The following is an 18,414-nucleotide window of genomic DNA, read 5'->3' as shown; positions in this document are numbered from 1 at the left end:
TTAAAAAGTTAAAAATAGTAGGTCTTTAAAGTCCTGGTTATGTTTGACTTAAATGAGCAGGGGAGTGCTTAAATAAACATTGAGGGTTTAGTGGAAATGATATGAACAGATGAGGGCAGACTTGGGGCAGGGACATTTTCAGTCCAAATGCATCTAAAAACATTGTTCAATCCTGTGTGACCCACATTATTTTCATTTTTACCTCAAGAACCTAATCAGACCATGGCCATGTCTAAAACGTGAGGTCCTAAAATTTGTTTTAAAACTTCAGTTTTTGTGGCATCTCGAACAATTTTTTCAACAAATTTCAATTTGAAAAATTGCAAGCAGCAAAGAATATTAGATTATCAAATTGGGTAAACAGCTGATGAGCTGTTTAATCAACGAGTTAGTATAAATTAAGTAAGTTTAAGCTTTCAATAACTTTTTAAAAGAACTAAATATCTATAAGATTCCATAAAGCTGTCCTTTGTGAATGTTTTTCTACATGTGTTGTCTGATCATTGTTATTCAATTTTTACATTATTTTTGTAAGGACTCACTTTACTGAGAGACATTCTAGGTTTGTTTGGGTCCAAGCTGCACTCTAGGATTTTAACACATTCCCTGACTTTTTGGACATCTTGAAAACATGGTTATTTCTTTCAGATTTAACAAAATTCATATTTCCATATAAAATGACATTAGTTTATAACTTCACTGTCCAAAATGAGATCTTAGCTGAATTCTGAAACTAGTCTAAGTGAAATTTGGATTACATTTTTGGATTTTAGTTTAGACTACCAACTCCAGTTCAATTCTACACACTTGCAGGCTAAAGCAAGAAGGATTACCAAATTATTAAATTGTCATGGCTTTGCAATTATTTTTAATCCAAGTTAACTAGACTTTAGTAAAAAAAAACAAAACAAAACAACAACTTTTTTTTTAAATTATAGACAATTGTTTATCATTTCATTTAGGTTGAAGTTCATCAAAGCCAAAAGCAGTATTAAAAAACCATGGAATTCATTTTCCAATATTTTCAAATATAAAATACCTATCATTATTAGATACCAGAATGCTGCTACAGAGCAGAATGCAAAGTCCTATGCCAATTCTTTGCTCTACCAATAATACTGTAAAGGATATGGAAACGAAAACACAAAGGCAAAATTCTTTAAAGAAATTTAGTCTAAAATTTCAAGGGTTTTTTGTTTAAGGAAGTCAGACATAACATAGAAATCTTACCAGCATTTTTGCGTGTGATAAAGCTGTTCGTGGGGGAGGGAATGCATAATCTGCTGTTTCCAAATCAGGATGCAAAACCTAGAGAATTTTTAAAATAATTTTTCCCCTCATTTTGCTGAGGCAAGAACAATTTATTTTTTCTGCTTTCTCAAAATAATATTTACTGATAGTAAATACTTCAAATAATCAATTGAGATAAATTATAAAGACTTAATGGAAATAAAGGTGGGGTTAATTTATCAAATTCATGTTTCCACATGTAAGCTAGTTACCAAAACCCCTATTACAGTCAATGAACCTAATTAACACAGTAAAAAGTTGTGTTTTTTTTTTTTTCCCTAGACAGAAAACTCAACAGCTTTCTTGGGTAATTCCTCATCGATCACTTTCAGATATTAATAAAGAGGCATTAGAGAAATAAACTTTAAGAATTTTGGATGTACTATTAGGAAAATCACTACCTTGCTCTTAAATAGGGAAAAAACTTCCTTTAGTAGTAAATTAAATTACTGATGATGTTAACTGTAACTTCAGATCATAAATTATTCTGAAAGGAGGAGTGTTGGCATGTATCATAGTTTTAAATATCACATTTCCAGTGTATTTGAAAGCAACTGAATACCGAAATTCTATTTTCTTGCTTTTGAAAGAGGTGAGAGAATAGAAAATGGTTTTCTATCAAAACATACTAGAGAAAGTGCCATTTGAGTCTGATGTAGCAGTGGCTCTGGGAGCTGAGAGAGATGAATACATTCAGGAATTTTAATTGTGCCTCCGTCCAGGTCTGCAATGATTACATCTAACTGTAAAGGACAAAAATATTAGTGGTTGTGCTGCAAGCATTATCCTGTGAGCATGGTTTAAAAACACAACAGTTGAAATTTCATGACCTGCACATAAATTAACATAAACAAATTAAAACAGTATGAACTTTAATGTATAGAATACTTTTGTAAAAGGAAATGCTCTAAATACTTCAAATGACTGAACATGGCTGTGAAAAATGAATGGAAACCCAACTCCTTCTTGATGTTCCAGGTCTGTGTTCAGTGATTTGGGATATTGAATTCTCTGTTTTCAAAAAGACACAATGATGACAACTGTAAGTAAAATTACATGTTTCTAGGAACCTCTGTAACCCTGCTTCAGGTTCTGAAATATGTATTTAAAAGCACAAATAACATAATTGGGAATAAATTTGAAAATGCCAAAAATTATTTGTTCGTATTTATGGCTGACATGACAAAGCTGGAAATAGATCCATTCCTTCCCATCCTGCACTGGAATCAAATAATTTCCTTTTTCTGCTTTATAGACTTAAAATATTTATAGAAGAATTAATGATTTTCCTTTTTTCCTCATCGGTCTTATCAAGCCTTCTACAGTAATATTTTAAAAGTATATGAATGGTTCATATGAACATCTCTGAAGTATCGAAATTCCCTGCAACTAAACATCCTAGGTAATTCTGTGACTATGAATATTCTAGGTAGACATACTTACAAGTTCATGAATGTCATTACGAAAGACAGAATGTACACCAATTATGAAAGGTGTTGGTGAGCTGAGAACTTCCAATAGCTGTGCAGGAAGAATTGGAATATAGGGATAACTGTGAAAAGAATAAATAAAATAAAATAAAATAAAGTAAAATAAAAAAAGCTTCTGACTATTCCTGTGCATAGCACAACTTATATTTTTTTCAATCTTCCTGCTGCAAATTAAATTTACTATAAACAACTTTTTATTTTTTTTAAGACAAAAGATGAAATACCTCTTTATAAAGTACCTGTTAAAGGAATATCTGAGATGTAAACTTAGAAACTATTATAGTGTCTACATTTTCTTATAAAAAAAAAGTATTTTGAAAAATAAAAATCAATTTATATTTGTAATGTTTATGTTATACAGATATTCATCCACAACTTTCAGGTAACTAGGGACATTAAGGTTGTGGATAATACTTTCATTTTTCAAAGCGCTGCTAGTTTTTGGAGAGAAAGCTACAATTCATCCTTTCATAAAATATTAATAAGAAATCTCAAGATGAAATTGTTCACTTTGATACTGAAGTAGCAGCTACATGTTATATGAAGAAACATTTCAGATATTGTTTACTTGATTAAAGTTGTCAATTTGAAAAAAATAAGTCTTTTCATCAGAGCAACATTAAAATCTGGATCTCAATAAATGCATTTTCAACTCTTAACTGATAATTATGATTAAAAATTTACATTCGTTACTACTCCATCATATAAGCAAACATATTCCAAAACTACTTTCCATTTTTTTATTTCTTACTCTATAATCAAAGTATGTCCACCCAGGAAATATTTTAAACAAAGAAAAGATGCTACTAAAGTACAAGCTTCTTTTAAAACAGATGAGTGAGAATTACATGTCTTTTTGCTTAAAATCCAAATGATTTGACATTAAGTTTTCCATTTCAAAAAGCTGGACTCAATTATGACTTTTTAGAGAGGATCAACTTGTTGATTTAAATTCGTTCTCTGGTGGACATTTGTCAATGACTTAAAACTGTGTTACAAGTTAATACAGATGTTATCTTAGAAACAAAGAATCTTTCAGGTTATAAAGGGCCTCAGGAGATCATTCAGTCCAACCTTCTGCTCAAAGCAGAGTCAAGACTGAATAAAGACCAAGTTGTCCTGGGCTTTGTCCAGTTGGGTCCTGAAAACCTACAGGGACAGAGTTTCCACAGTCTTCCACTCTGTTCCAGTGCTTAGTTATCCTCACAATAAAACATGGTTTCCCTGCATCCAGTCAGAAACCTATCCCTCTGCTATTTCAGTTTATGACCACAGTCTCTCATGCTCCTGGCACGCACTGCCTCTTACTTATTGGCACACTGCTATTAGGTCTTGTCCAAATGCTCCCTTTTCCAGGCATTTACTCATCAATTACCACTATCAAGTCTTACCATATGACTGATGCTGTAAGTAGGGTTCTATTGTATTTATAGGTAGGATGTTTCTCCTTTTGTTGTTTCCACTGTCTTAACACAACCAGATTTTCACTGATGCAGTGTACAGCTTAGGACTTTTAGATCTGATTGTGAAAAAACTCGGCTTATTTGAATAAACACAGCACAACTTTTGTTAAGGAGAACGAAATATGAGTTATAAATATAAAACAAGTCAAAGAGTTCAGAGATTTACAGCTCAACTCACCTATATTTGAGGGGAAACATCAAAGACTCCAGAGCCCTACAGGCGTCACTAAGCCTCTGAAAACTTGCAGAGTGAAAGAGAACCTTATTTTCTGTAAGCACGGCACAGAATAAGCTGAGTACATTTTGGATTCCTTTAAAAAAAAAAAAGAAAAAAAAAAAGAAAAAGGAAAAAAATATAACAACTTGCCAAAACAAGACACAAAACTACATTAAAATGTAACCATTTTCTGAAGGAATTTTCAAAAGAATGTGTAAATGCACAAATCGCCAACCACCAAGTTTTTCTACCTTTCCTCTAATTAGCATAGCTTCCTTTCTATTTCTCAGGTTGCTAAAACACCATCTGAATATATTTCGTATACTTCTACATTTACAATATATTATAACTCCCTTTCAACACCACTTTCAAGAACTTCATCCTCTCAGCAACACTTCATAATGACTTCAAACAGTACTATGTGCATCTTCTGCACAGCCTCCTCTGTATCTAGAACTCAACTGTGGTCACTGATCCATGCTTAACTTCTAAACCTTGATATCAAGTCCATGAAAATAAATCATACTGCAGAGCTCAAAGACAAAAAAGAGACAGATTTCCTAGTAAACACACTCACACTATCTGTGAAGAGCACTGTGACTGTGGAGTCACAAGGTTAAAAAAGGGCAGTAAGAGTGTGCATGTCATTTTGAAGGATATGTTAAAGAGCTGACTGCTTAAACAAGCCCCACTAGTTTTAGAGTAAGACAGGCGAATCAGATGATGTTTTTGTTTGTTTGTTTGTTAAAAAAAATATATATATATATATATAACTTTTCTAGGAGATAAAGCCCTATGCTCAGAGGGAAAATCAAAAATATATTTCCTTTAAAACAAAAGTTCCATCCTGAGAAACAGACATGTCTGAGATATGCCACAATTTATGAAATTTCCTGCAATATTCTGGAATGTATGATGGTTCCCTGAAGATATAGCTTGTGTTATCAGTATTACCTTAACAAAACTACTGCTTATCTTAAAACAATCTTCCCAATATGAAGTGACTACTAAGAGCCACCACAGTCATATTATAATTAACACTTCATTTTGCTTCAGTAATTTTTATTACATGTTTTGCCAATTTTTTTCCTCTTTGACATTTAAATTTTGCTTCCTATAAAGGACAAGGATTCAGAGGGTTCTTGAGAAAAAGACTCAGTTCTTAGGAGGAAAAAGTCAATAACATAAAAGCTTGTGATTTCTAACTCTGTTCTCCAGGAATCTTAATAGCCGCCTCATGAAATCAAGGCAGAGATATGAGACAACTCGAGGATGGGAGTCACGGAAAAACTTACCAAGTTACTGTTGCAAATACTATTGCCTTTAGCAGCATAAATAATGCTGTGCTAGTATAAATCACACTCCTTTGCAATACATGATGTAATGACAGGGTTCAAGGAAAATCAAGTCTGCTTATGTGAATCAAACACCACTTCCCAGCAAATGGTTAGAAGTTAACTTGAAACAGGGTCCTTTCTTGTATGCAAGCATGTATAGATTTGTACTCCAAGTTAGAAACTGTTGCCTGTACAACACAAATACTCACTTTTGGTGAATATAAGCTTTTGGTACAACTTTGGTAATTATCTCAAAAAGCCTCTTACAGTTCAAATATCCATAACTAAAAGATTATTGCAAGAGGTGGTTTTCCACTCTGTGCATCTTAAAATTGCAATCTAGGCTGGGAGTTATAAAAACACTGAACATGACAGTTATAAAACATTTTCTGCATATTATTGACTACACAACTGTGTATTTTACAAAAAAAATAAAAACATTCATTTAATGAAAGCATTCAACAGGAGAATCAACCTTTTTTCTTGCAATGTGACACTCTCTCATTGTGGATTGTAATGATTCAAGAGTCTAGAAGAAATATCTTAATTCTAATACTTTTAAAAGTCATAACATTTATCCAGGATCAACATCATTCACTTGAGATCTCTTCTAAATGTAGGATTCCGCATCAAATATCAAAACAATACATGATTCTAAATAGTACGTAACAATTGAACACTTAAAATTGTATATATATATAAATATTTTACTAACAAAATGCGTAAATGAAGTGGAAGTCAGGATTATTTATGTACAAGGACACCTGCAAGAACTTCTTGGCATCTGAAAATTGGTCTTTTTAAAAAGGTACACATATAGTCTTATTTCTAGTGCCAGAACAAAATATTACAATTAAATTTGAAGTGTTATGGTTATATTTATTTCTTGTCCTATTAAAAGCAAAACTGAGAACACATTCGCAGTATAGCATGAGATCACAGGTCTCCTAGAGACTAATAAAATGACATGCTATTGTATATCTAATACAGATAATCTTCATGCTCTTCTATAACATAAACCTGCATATCTGTTAGATTTTTATTTTTATCACTGTAAGAAATGGGTTTTGGCAAGTGTCTTCAATTTACAGAAAATTCTGGACATCTAGTACATATACTTTTTTTTATTTCTGATTTTTTGAGATGGTTTATTTTAAGAACCAAGTTCATATATACTATATTAAGACAGATCAAAACTCAGCATTTATCTTCAGTTACTCAACTTTTCTACTTAATAGAGTATGATCTTGATAACCTGAAAAATAAGGTCTTAGTTTCCATAAAATAAACAAACAAAAAAGATACAGCAACAACAGGTTTGTCATCTGAATTCAACTACAGCCCTTCCTTCCTCCCCTGGTTTTCTTGAAGGACAAAGTGACAATACTCAAAAAACAACACTTACTAGAGTAAAAAAGGAAGAAAAAAAAGCAAGCAAGCAACATTCTTTTTTTTTTTTTTTTTTTTTTAATATATATATATTATTAAGCAGTGAGGACTGTATATGAGGCTTTCATAACTTCACTAGGGAAATTAGTCTGGCTTTGCTGTATATTAGCAGCTGTAGATAAAGATGTAGTCTGCACTTCACAAAGGCATTTCACATTGTAGCTTAATCAACGCCAGTATGATCTGACATTTAAGATGACTATTTTTAGCTGTTGCCTCCCCTGTATGAACTTGATGCCATGCATAAGAGTATTTACTGCAAATATAGTTTTTATTACATTCCATCAGCTGCCCTCTCAACTGTTAAGTGCTTTCTCACTGGCCACGGAAGACAAATTTGAAATGTTTGCTGTGATGCAAATGCAGCAGTTGTAGCCCCAGCTTTGCTGAGTTAGACAGACGCACCATTTTATCTACAGAACTTATGATGATAACCAAAATTGAAAGCATCTCTATCACATACCAGCAGGTTCTGTAAGGAGTAACAGGAAAAAGACAGGACACTGGGGAAGATCCAACTGTGAGTTTGAAAAGGGACAAATGAAAGCTGTCACCAAAGCAAGGAGACAGGCTGGCAGCAGGAAGGAGTGCTCACTGCCCAACACACGGGAAGGGATAGGAGGCATTTTCACTCCATTTTGGTGGACCTCGTGGAATGTCTGTAGTCCTTGAAATAAGTGGCTAAAAGCATGTGTGAAACGTGTATAAATATTGCTGCCACACAACCAGTCATTGGCTGAACTCCCTCCCCGATGACCCAGCGGGGGAGGACAGAAGGGCAGCACGCAGGGCACAGACACTGGCGCACCCTCTCTGTGAGGCTTGACAAAGGCCGGATGCAGGCAAGAAGCATGGGAGCAACGCGCACCCGTTACCTAATGAAACTGGCAGGACTTGAAGGCATCCTCAGGTTCAGCCTGAGCCTGGGATTTCAATGGTTTCAGTCTCCATCTCAAAGTTATTTCTAAATTCTCTCAGCCGTTTATGGCATCCCGAAAGCATGAAAAGCAGAAAGTCACCTCTCTAAAACTGACCGCATTTCAGCGGAAGCAGACAAAAGAGACCGGAAACTTGACTTTTAGAGTCCTAGGAATCTCGTGTGCTTACATTTGAAAACAAAATTATTTTCATTTTAGAAAGCTACCTCCAATACAAATGAATATTCGTAGTGAGAGTATTTGATTTGTACTGTCCATATATAAATCAAGAAATGTCTTGTAGGAAATAACAATACAATGCAAATAAACAACAAGGAATAGCCATGGTTATTTCTTCAGTTATAGTTCGCAAAAGCTAGATTTAAGGGAGAACGTTGTTGGCTTTTCCCCTTTCCTTTCCTGAGTGAAAGCATCATAGCCTAAAGAAGATGAAACTTATACCAAAGGAGATATTCTAAAACCTTTTCTGTTTTGTGTTTGCATAGTAGAAGCACTCTTCTCTTGAGAAACTCAGCACCAATCCCAACCAACTTCTTGACAGCTGGCTACTCTGTTTGGAGTCACGCTTGGGATAGTGAAATCCAGGTTAACCACTTATACTGACCAACTTGAACAGCCCAGAGAGTCCAGAGAGGTGCTCTTATACCAGCAGCTTTTTTTTTTTTTTTTTTTTTTTTTTTTTTTAAATACTCTGTATATAACATAGAAGAATATAAATAAGTGTTCAGGATAGACATCTAAGCTGGTATTTTCTTATTTTCACTAATTAACTTGATGCAAAATTATTTCTCCACACATACTTTCTTTTTCAGACATACTTTTTTGCAAGAATAAAAGTGATATGATTGTGAAAGAAATTTACATCTGACAGAATCAAATTACACATAGAAAGATTTTTCATTACTCTCCTGTTTTAAACCATTTAAATAATTGATTAAATTATCTGGCCAAGCCAACAAGGTATTATTTCAAGCCAAGAATGTTATTTACTGAAAACAAACAGTCCAGAATAACAGCCTGAGTCCAGTTTCCTCATGCTATAAGACAGAATCTTGCCTGTTTGTAACCTTGAACTGCACACTGGTCTTTAGACTCCACACTACATCCGATGCTAATTTGTCAGGGCATAAATAGACAACATGAAAAACAACAAACAAGTTGGTTTTTACAGATTACTCTTTTGCAGTTACGGACAGACATGCATCCTGTAAAATATTATACATATGCTGGAAATTTTTGAATAGAGGCTTCCTGACCTTCACTCTTTTCAAGTATTTAAAGAATCTGTAATTTGTTCTAAATTATCTGACATCCTACATCAACAAATGTATCATTCTGCTGCTTCCTGTTGTTGTAGAATTTAAGTATTTATTTAAGTACAATTAAAAAAGTGTACTTGACAAACGATTAACCGTCTTCTGTATTGCATGAAATCGAAATATTGTCACTAACATCTTCAGACTTTTTTAAAGAGTTATAAACACAAGATTTGGATTTTATATTCAACTCAACTAGTTGAATACATTATTATGCCAATATGCCACTCTTGAATTACTGTACACAAGAAAAAGCTTAACAGACAAAATAATCCATAATTTAGCCAGACTAATCCAGGAAATGGGTCTACAAAGACTGCAAAGCCTCTCTGAAAGGACAGCAGAGATTGCATAGCACAAGTTCTGTGCCAGGCAGCGTCACTCTCTAAAGGTAACTGGCAAACAAAATAAAGAAAAACTACAAAACTCTTTTCATTTTTATTTTTAGAAGTAACTGCAAAGCACTGCTAATGAATGAATTACATGCTTAGCTAATAAGTAAGTGGCAGCAATTGTACTCAATACTCATATAGGTAATCCTTGCCAAAATGCATTTGTTCACCCAATCAAAAAATTAGACCTTATCTACAATCAACTACAAACAGTTTTTAAAGAAGTGTTATGTCATTCAGTTCAGCACCAATTTACATTTAGCAAATTATGCTGTTCTCTTAGAGTAGGACTGCACTCCATACTGCATGATTAAATGACAGCCAGACTTGCTCGCAAATGGGGAGCAACCTAGCTGTACCAGCACAGGGTTTTGTGAGGGTTAATTTATCCTACTGTCTGGCTGGGTAACACGGAAAATGTGTGTCAGACAAGTGCCCCAAGAGATTAATTTATTTGGACTTTGTCAGACTAAGGAGGAAGAGAAGCAGTTTCAAAAGCACAGAGCCTTCAGCTAAAACTCCCTCAAAGAATGGAACACTTCACAAAAAGTTTTCTTACTCATTTCTAAGCACACAGAAGCAAACAGTGGGTGTGACACACAGTACCAAAATCAAAACACATTTTTAGAAAGAAAGTTTGGATTTTGGAATGGAAGCGAAGGTAATTTAGTATCCAAACCACAAATGTTGCATGTTCTTTATAAAAAGCAGAGCAAGACAAAGACTTCTCTGCAAAACAATCTTCACAGAGGGTGGGAAACGGGAAGGCACAGGAGGAACATACAGAAAGATTATGGTATAAATACCAAAAAGGCCAACTGATCATTCAACACTGTATCGAAGAGACTGAAAATGGGTATAACAAAAAGGCCTTTTCAGCTGACACATAAATATTCCTACCACTATTGCTCCCTCCAAGTCTAAAAAAATTGTGTTCTGTCTACACGGATATAAGCAAATGGTTGCCATCCAAACTCAAATATTATGCAAGCATGAGAAAACAGGGCTCAAACCTGGGAAGACACATAGCTATGTCTGTCATTTGCATGTTGATAACACTTTGTTATTATCAATTTCATTAAGTCCCTCTGCAGACCTGCTTAAAAGAGGAACAAATGCCCCTTGGATTTCTTGAGCCTTCAAACACAAATCTGACTATACACTGAGCAAGCATGAGCTGCATATATATATTTTTTTTCCAGAAGTGACGATGCAGCTAAAGACAATTAATGACAAAATATTTAGAGAACAAGGTCTTCATCTCTGAAAGACAAAAGTGCAAAACCATTTCATATGCATAGTTTTAAAGCTATACATAACCAAAACAAGACTTAAGATAAGCTCAAGATTTATGGCAGTGTTGAGTAGTTTTCTCAATAAAGCAGAACAGACAATGGAAGGTAAAACAGGTAAAATAACCAGGAAGGTAAAATAATGCTTGAAGCATATATTGAAAGTATTCACTTTGCAGAGAGGTAAATGCCAAATTTATATGACAAATCATTTTGAATTGTACAAATGTAACCCATATTACCAATGAAGGTTTGCAACTGATTGTATGCCTGATTGTCTGTCTCATATAGACAGATTTAATAGGTGCTGGGTTTCTATTTCATTATTTTTATTTTACCGAACACATACCAAAACCAATTCCTGTAAAGAATAAATGCCAACAGAATGTCAGTCAAAGCAGGTTTGCATAGAAAATTAAACTTAGAGCTGTTAAGGGGAAGGTATTATTTAAGGTTTCTTTCACCTACAGGGAAGGTAGCAAAGAATATTTCTCTAATATGAAGCTGTTAACTAGTAAATTAGAACTTTTTTTTTTCTTTCACTGACTGTTCATATATGCATACATTATCATTTGAGTAATATTCTGTTTTGCTGAAATATGATTTAATTCATTTTCACGTCTCATCTTCTGCTTGCTTACTTATCTAGTAAGATACCTAAAACAGAAAGCTATTTGGTTTTGACATTTATCCCATACATACCTAGCCCCGAGAAAGATGCAAGTAGAGGTACACAGTAACCCTGTACGAACCTAACATCAGTGTACAGAATTTCTTTATTACTCTCACAGGCCCAGACTCAACGAACCAAAACACACTGAAAGAATTTTGTAAAAGAATTTTGAGTGGACTAGGATAACAGACACACACTAATGAACTAAAATGTTGTCTGAATCCCCTAAATAGAGGAGAAGTATCCATTTACTCCATTGGGAGCAAATGGATACCCATAATTTGACTGTATTCATTTAAAACAAAAAATGTCTTTTGACAAAACAAAGCAGAGAGCAAGCAATAATACCATGAAGATCCTTAGAAAGAAAATATCTAAGAATGAGAAGAGTATTGTCATTCCTGAACTGTACACAGGAAAAATGGTCAAGGATACATAAGAAACTGCAAACATATCTGTTTCCTGTCTAAGGACTACAAAGTCTTTCTCAAGGGACAAAACTACTGCAGCCTTACAGTAATGGAATCAAAGAAATGCAAAGACAGCAAGACCAGAGGTGGCTGATCAGGATGTTCTCTTAAAGCCATCTTCAGACACTGCTGGTTGATACCCATGAAGCATAAAACCACAGGTAGTCTTGTTAAGAAAAAGAAAACTGCAGAACACTATAACAAGGAAAAGTGAATAAGTCTCTTTAGTTTCTTAAGTATCTGGATTTTCTGCAAAATGTTTAGAAATAAAAAAACAACACAAACTTTGTGAAATCCTCTGAGATTTTCCAACCTCCTGCGATACCGATATCTCAGCACAAATGACAACTAAATAGCTAGCAATTCTTCAGCAGTAAACAAGGGATGAATGTTCTTGTTAGTCTTAAGTGTATTCATCACATGTGCTATAAATCTATGCACACACCAGTTTAGGATAGTTAACTAGACTGTATTCTGGTGCATGACACGTCTGCTCCTTACGTTCTAGCAGAATGAAGGAAACTTCATAGCATGTGCAACTCCCCTTGCCAAAACAACAGTGAAAAGTATGATGTGTGGGATGCACACTGATCTATTTGAAAGAAACCTGCAGGTATCAGGAGCTATGTTGCAAAATTGTCTGCGTGGGGAGGCAAAAAAAAAAAAGCAAACACTAATCAGCCTGGGTCCTCAAGAAGAGGATATCAGACAGACGAGAAGGTTTTGTGTTACAGCATGGGGCTTCACAATAGCTAGATATAAAGAAGTATGTACTGCTAAACAATTTGAAAGATTTTAGAATTGGGTAACAATACATCCACCACAGAGAGTAAGAAGCAGCAGAAAGAAAAATGTTTGCTCATTCTGCTATGTTCTTCCTCAACAGAAACATATGAAATTAGAGAGCTTACATGCCCTGATACATACCACTGAGGAAAGAACTGCAATCCTTTAACACACCAGTGCCTTAATGTTTGATAAGTACGGCAAACATTTTCTTTTTTATGAAGTATTTTCACAGTACAGCATGAAAAGCTCGGTTTGTATTTCCATTTTAATTAAACTAAACTATACTGGATGAAAATACATCCCTGTAGTTAACTATTTTCCTGATGGCAACTGTCAGAAGTTAAAATAATCAACCACTGCTTTCTTTTATCGTAGTTGATATTAAAAAATCATTAAATTCAGTAAGACTTGTGAAAAGGCAAATTTTCTTACTATACAAATGAATGTAAGTGTTGTTTTTCTTACATCATAATCATCGACTAGTGACTTAACTTAGATTTAGTTTCACGTTTGTTTTCATTTTGCACTAGCAGCTGGTTATCTGGCAATCAAAAGACCTAATGTGGTGGTGATGTTGAGTAAATTAATGAACGAAGGAATGAGGAAGTAACTGAAAAAGTAAAAAAGACTTATCACCTATTAGGTTTTATTTCTATACGATGTCAAAAATATAACTAGATTTAAAAACAGTATGTTGAAAAAAAAATTGAGCCTGTAACCATGCCAGGATAACAGAAAAGAATGCAGGTATGAAGGCATGCAGAGCTATCATTGTTATCAACCAGAGTGATACTCAGTGGAGTTAAGAACTTAAATAGTTTCAGAAGAGTCTTACTGAATCGATATTATACAAATATATATAGATATAATATATAAACATATATATACACACACATATATATAATACTGATATCTACATATTTCAGATTTAAATATACCATGTACTTATTAAAAAAAACACAACTATATTAGCAAAAGTTTAAGCATGATATTACAAGAAAAAATATATGGAATGAAATTCCTCTAGAATTGCTTTTTTTCTCTCCTTTTTAGTACAAGTATTACCACTAAATTTTTGAAATTTAAATATCTTATCATTTTAAGTGCTATAAAATTTGCTATGCAATAATGAAAAAAACTATTTCTGCATTCATATCAGTAAAAATAGAAAGACAAGTAATCTGTTTTGAGTACAATCTGTTTCAGTTTTTTCTATAAGCAAAAATAAGCTTCTTTTACCTGTATAACTATTTGTTTATTTATTAGACCTTTGCTTTTTGGAATTTACATTTTTCTAATCTCTGGGAAACCTTTATCCGTTTTCATTTTTCCTTTTTCCAGGAGGCATCTTCTAAAGTTCTACTCTCAGTAGAAAAAATGTTAGTTACTCTCTTCTCATATACCTCAAAGGACATTTTCATTTAACAATTAAAAATACCACTTCATTGTTATAGAACAAAAAGTAATATTGAATTGTAATATTTTTCATATTGGAAAAGCTTCTTAAAAACAGCTTATTAAATACAGGCACTTAAATATATAGTATGGGGTTTCTTTAACAGTAGTATTTACTTATGCTAGCTATCTTTTGTGAAGTTTGTACTTTGCTTAACATGAACTACTGCATTTTTCATCTCACTACAAATCCATCAGTAATACAAGGCTGGACTGCATAAAACGTAAGTGTGCATCTTACTCCATGTGATCTGTGGTTCTGCTAAACAGCAAACACTACAGGAAATGTCGGTCCCTGCCACCCAATACATTTTGGAGCCCTCTCCCCTGCTGGCTGGCATTGTGGCACCAGTGCCACGCTAGTGGACAACATAGACATCTACCATCTCATTAATAGACAATGAGAAATAGTCAAGTATTTTAAAGACATGAACCATTTTGAAATGCAGTATTACGATCATTGTTTTTCCAGCTAATCCGTGTTGATGAAATAATTTTTAGGTGTAATGATCCAGCTACAGGCCTGGCTTTTGTCACATTATTCCCATATATTATTATTATTAATTTTTCCAATAAAAAAGAACATATGATTTAAAATGTCAAAGAGTGACATTCCTTATTATGAAGCTTAAAACAGTTGGGGATGTTTTTCCCACTTGTAGCTTAATGCTAAGTAAAAATAAAATTTCCAGATATGCTGCAAGCTTAGTAATATAGGGAGGATCATCCTCTGACACACTACCCTGCCAAGCAGAAAAAGCATGATGAGACTACTATTGCACAATATTTCTCAAAATAAATGTTGAAATTACTTTTGTATCTATTCATAGTGGTAAATTTTGTCTTGCTGCCCATCTTTCTCAAAGAAAGAGCTATTTTTAAAAAGGTGATTTAATCAGTTCACAAATGTTTTTCTAACTACTCCTCATTTTTCTATTAATAATTTAAATAGGATTAAATGACTTGTACCAGAAGAGAAATAACTGAACATATCGTTACTTGACAAACAGCCTAGTCAATATTTGTGTCCTGAACACAGGCACTTGATGGAATCACAGCTGTCACTAAACTACTGTCCAACACCCTGATGGACAACAGAAGTCAAATGCTTTTGCCCAGGTCAGTAGAGACAAACATGCATTTACATGTAGCTTGTTTCTTTGTTTGTTTTATTCCACAACCTTTGCATACAGATATAACTCTTTTCCAGTAAATCCAACCAGAAATTTCACATTAACAAACCTTAGTCTCTAGAGAAACATAACAATCCTTTCAAAGAGATACACCATCTACATGTGAAAGGAACTAGGGCTATTCAGTAAAGTGACATACACTAAGTAAGTGGAAACATTTTTTAATTTCTGTCCTTAGAAGATACAAGGTGAATCTTCTATTGTGCTATATTCTCAGATACTCAGACTCAAAAAACTCTGACATCAGCTGGGAACTAATGTTCCCACTCTACAGAATTCTAAAAGATTCTGTCCTCCACAAGACCATCAGAGAGGTTTCTCCTAAAAGATCTGAAAGTGTTGTAAATCAAAAAATGATGCCACAACAGAAAAGATGGGGTACCGGGATAATTTGGGAATAATATTTTTTTTCTTCCTCCTAGGAACTTGATTCATCTCCTCAGAGAAACAGGATGTAAGCCTGTAGATTCTCTGTGTGATGATGTGCCAGGTTTTATAATCACATAGTTTCCTCTATCTCCCTCTTCTTCAGGCCAAATGAAGTGTCTCTACCCAGTACTGTGAGTAATGAGCAAGCTTTCTTGCAATTTCTCCCTCTCTCTCCATCTCCTGCTGATTTTTATATCCTTCTTTCATATCCAGTATGTGCAGCATACTTGGAAAGGGTACCAGGTACATATATGCTTACTGACTCTTATACTCCTTTACAAGCCACCATAAAGCAAGAAAGACTGGACCTCCAAAATTTAGTGCAACTTAGGATAAGAAAAGAAAGCAGTAAAAATATAGAAATCAGACTGTTTACAGCAAGTATGCTAATGGACAATGGGAAAAGAAGAGATGGTAGACAAAGAGTAAGTCAGAGGTGTAGACACATCCGTGTAGACATTTATTCATTAATAAAACGTCCTTAATAAAATTGACTTACATCCCATGTGTCTGAAAGTGATTTTCAATTCTCATATGAAAGTGTTGTTATTCAGTTTTATACATGAGTGGAATTTATAAAGCTCACTCTGCACACAAGCTTACTAAGAATTCAAGAGGAAGAGATGGTCCTCTTGGTTTCCTCTTCCATATTTACATTCCCACTCTCCCTCCACACAGGTTCTCTCTATAAATCTGATGGATACAATGACTTTTCAGATTGCCTTTGTTGTTTGTCTCAGACCAATCCTGCGACATAAAACACAACCCAAGTTTGCCACACAATAGACAAGTGTCAGATGTTAGCTAATCTAAGCACTGGCTAAAAGTCTTGCTTTCTTTGACATTTTCAGAACTGTGAATTTACAGTAACCTTCAGTAGAATTGCCCAAAATATACTGCCTTAACTTAGGTACCTCATACCATACTTACAGAATAAGCACACCATACCACATGACATACCATACAATACTTATGTTGCCTCATGCCATACTTTACATTTTCACAAAAGAGACAATGTTGTTGGGCCTTTCCACATTTGAACCATGGCCTGTAGTATGTTCTGGGTAATATCAATGACATAATAACCCAAGTAAAACCTGACTGTGGTCAGGATAATTAGCATCTATAATACATTAGCTGCATTTTTTAATTTAAAACACTATCAAAAAAAATAATATTCCATTTGGGATAATATTCTTTTAGGAAAGATACAATTAAACATTACCAGTAGTAGGTGACATTGTACTTATTAGATCTGATACCGCTTCCTGTGACATAAGTTTTAATGGCTCTGTGATCTGAAATTTTCTGTTGCCTGGATTTTCTACTGCCAAACGACTAGGTCTTAAAACTAGCTGGAGTAGGAAACACAAGTTACTACTGTGTTGACAAGAATAATTTCTCCGTGGATGCTCAGCAAGAGTTATTACACAAAACTATCATTTCTCCAATATTTTTGAAGCATTCAAGAACATGGCTTCAAGAAATAAACACTTCTGTTTTTCTCTTTCATGTGGTGACCAGAGTGCAGCTAGTTTTCAAAATCCAATCACTTAGATGTATTTTCTGTGGCTTACAAAAATGCATACTTGCTGAGAATTTGGGCCATAGTCCCCCAGTCTCTTTCATGCCTAAGTAAGGTTTAAGATTTGAAAGCAGTCTCTTAAAGAAGAAAGATGATCTGCCTACATTGGAGTATTTTAAGTATCTACATTAAATTTGGTTCCCATTACAAAGGATCTGTTTACAATTGCTTACTGTACACTAAACTCTCTATTATGACTGACTGGGGAAAGCAGTAGGAGCTTACCAGCCCTTTTTCAAACAATATATACTAGACTTTGTCTTTAAAAATAGTAGTTCTATGAATGAGACTGGAAAAAGATTTTCACTGTTTTATTTCCCAGAAGGAAGGCAATTTCCTCAACATGAGTCTAGCAACAAAATTTGCTATACAATTTATCTGCTTTAACTCCTAGTCCTCATCATGTTCTGAGACAGAACGATCATCAGCCTGAAAAAAAAAAATCCTCTCCAGATAGCAGAAAGGATATTCTTTTGCCTTAATAAGAGAATGTTAATGGCTTGAATATTACCTCAGTATGTCATTTTCTGCAAACTATTTATTTAATTATTTAACGATTCTTATTTCAGCTATCTTTCCAGCCAACTTTCACGCCAGGTTTTAATGCAAATTGTATCCTTAAGCACATTGTTTCTC

At 34.1% G+C, this 18,414-nt stretch overlaps 1 protein-coding gene across 7 annotated transcripts in view; it reads right to left on the bottom strand.

Annotated features, from left to right (window-relative positions):
- The window catches only part of SBF2 (SET binding factor 2), a 251,703-nt gene that overhangs the window by 111,909 nt on the left and 121,380 nt on the right, over positions 1–18,414 (bottom strand). For all 7 annotated transcript variants that reach the window (XM_084521588.1, XM_084521591.1, XM_084521593.1 and 4 more), the window contains 4 exons: positions 4,422–4,554; positions 2,734–2,842; positions 1,920–2,033; positions 1,231–1,308 (listed from right to left, as the gene is read on the bottom strand). In XM_084521588.1, the coding sequence (XP_084377714.1) occupies positions 1,231–1,308; positions 1,920–2,033; positions 2,734–2,842; positions 4,422–4,554 (434 nt within the window). The remainder of the gene's footprint in view (positions 1–1,230; positions 1,309–1,919; positions 2,034–2,733; positions 2,843–4,421; positions 4,555–18,414) is intronic.

Source organism: Aythya ferina, assembly GCF_964211825.1.
Source record: "Aythya ferina genome assembly, chromosome: 5".
Taxonomy (NCBI): domain Eukaryota; kingdom Metazoa; phylum Chordata; class Aves; order Anseriformes; family Anatidae; genus Aythya; species Aythya ferina.
This window is presented reverse-complemented; position numbering and strand designations above follow the sequence as displayed.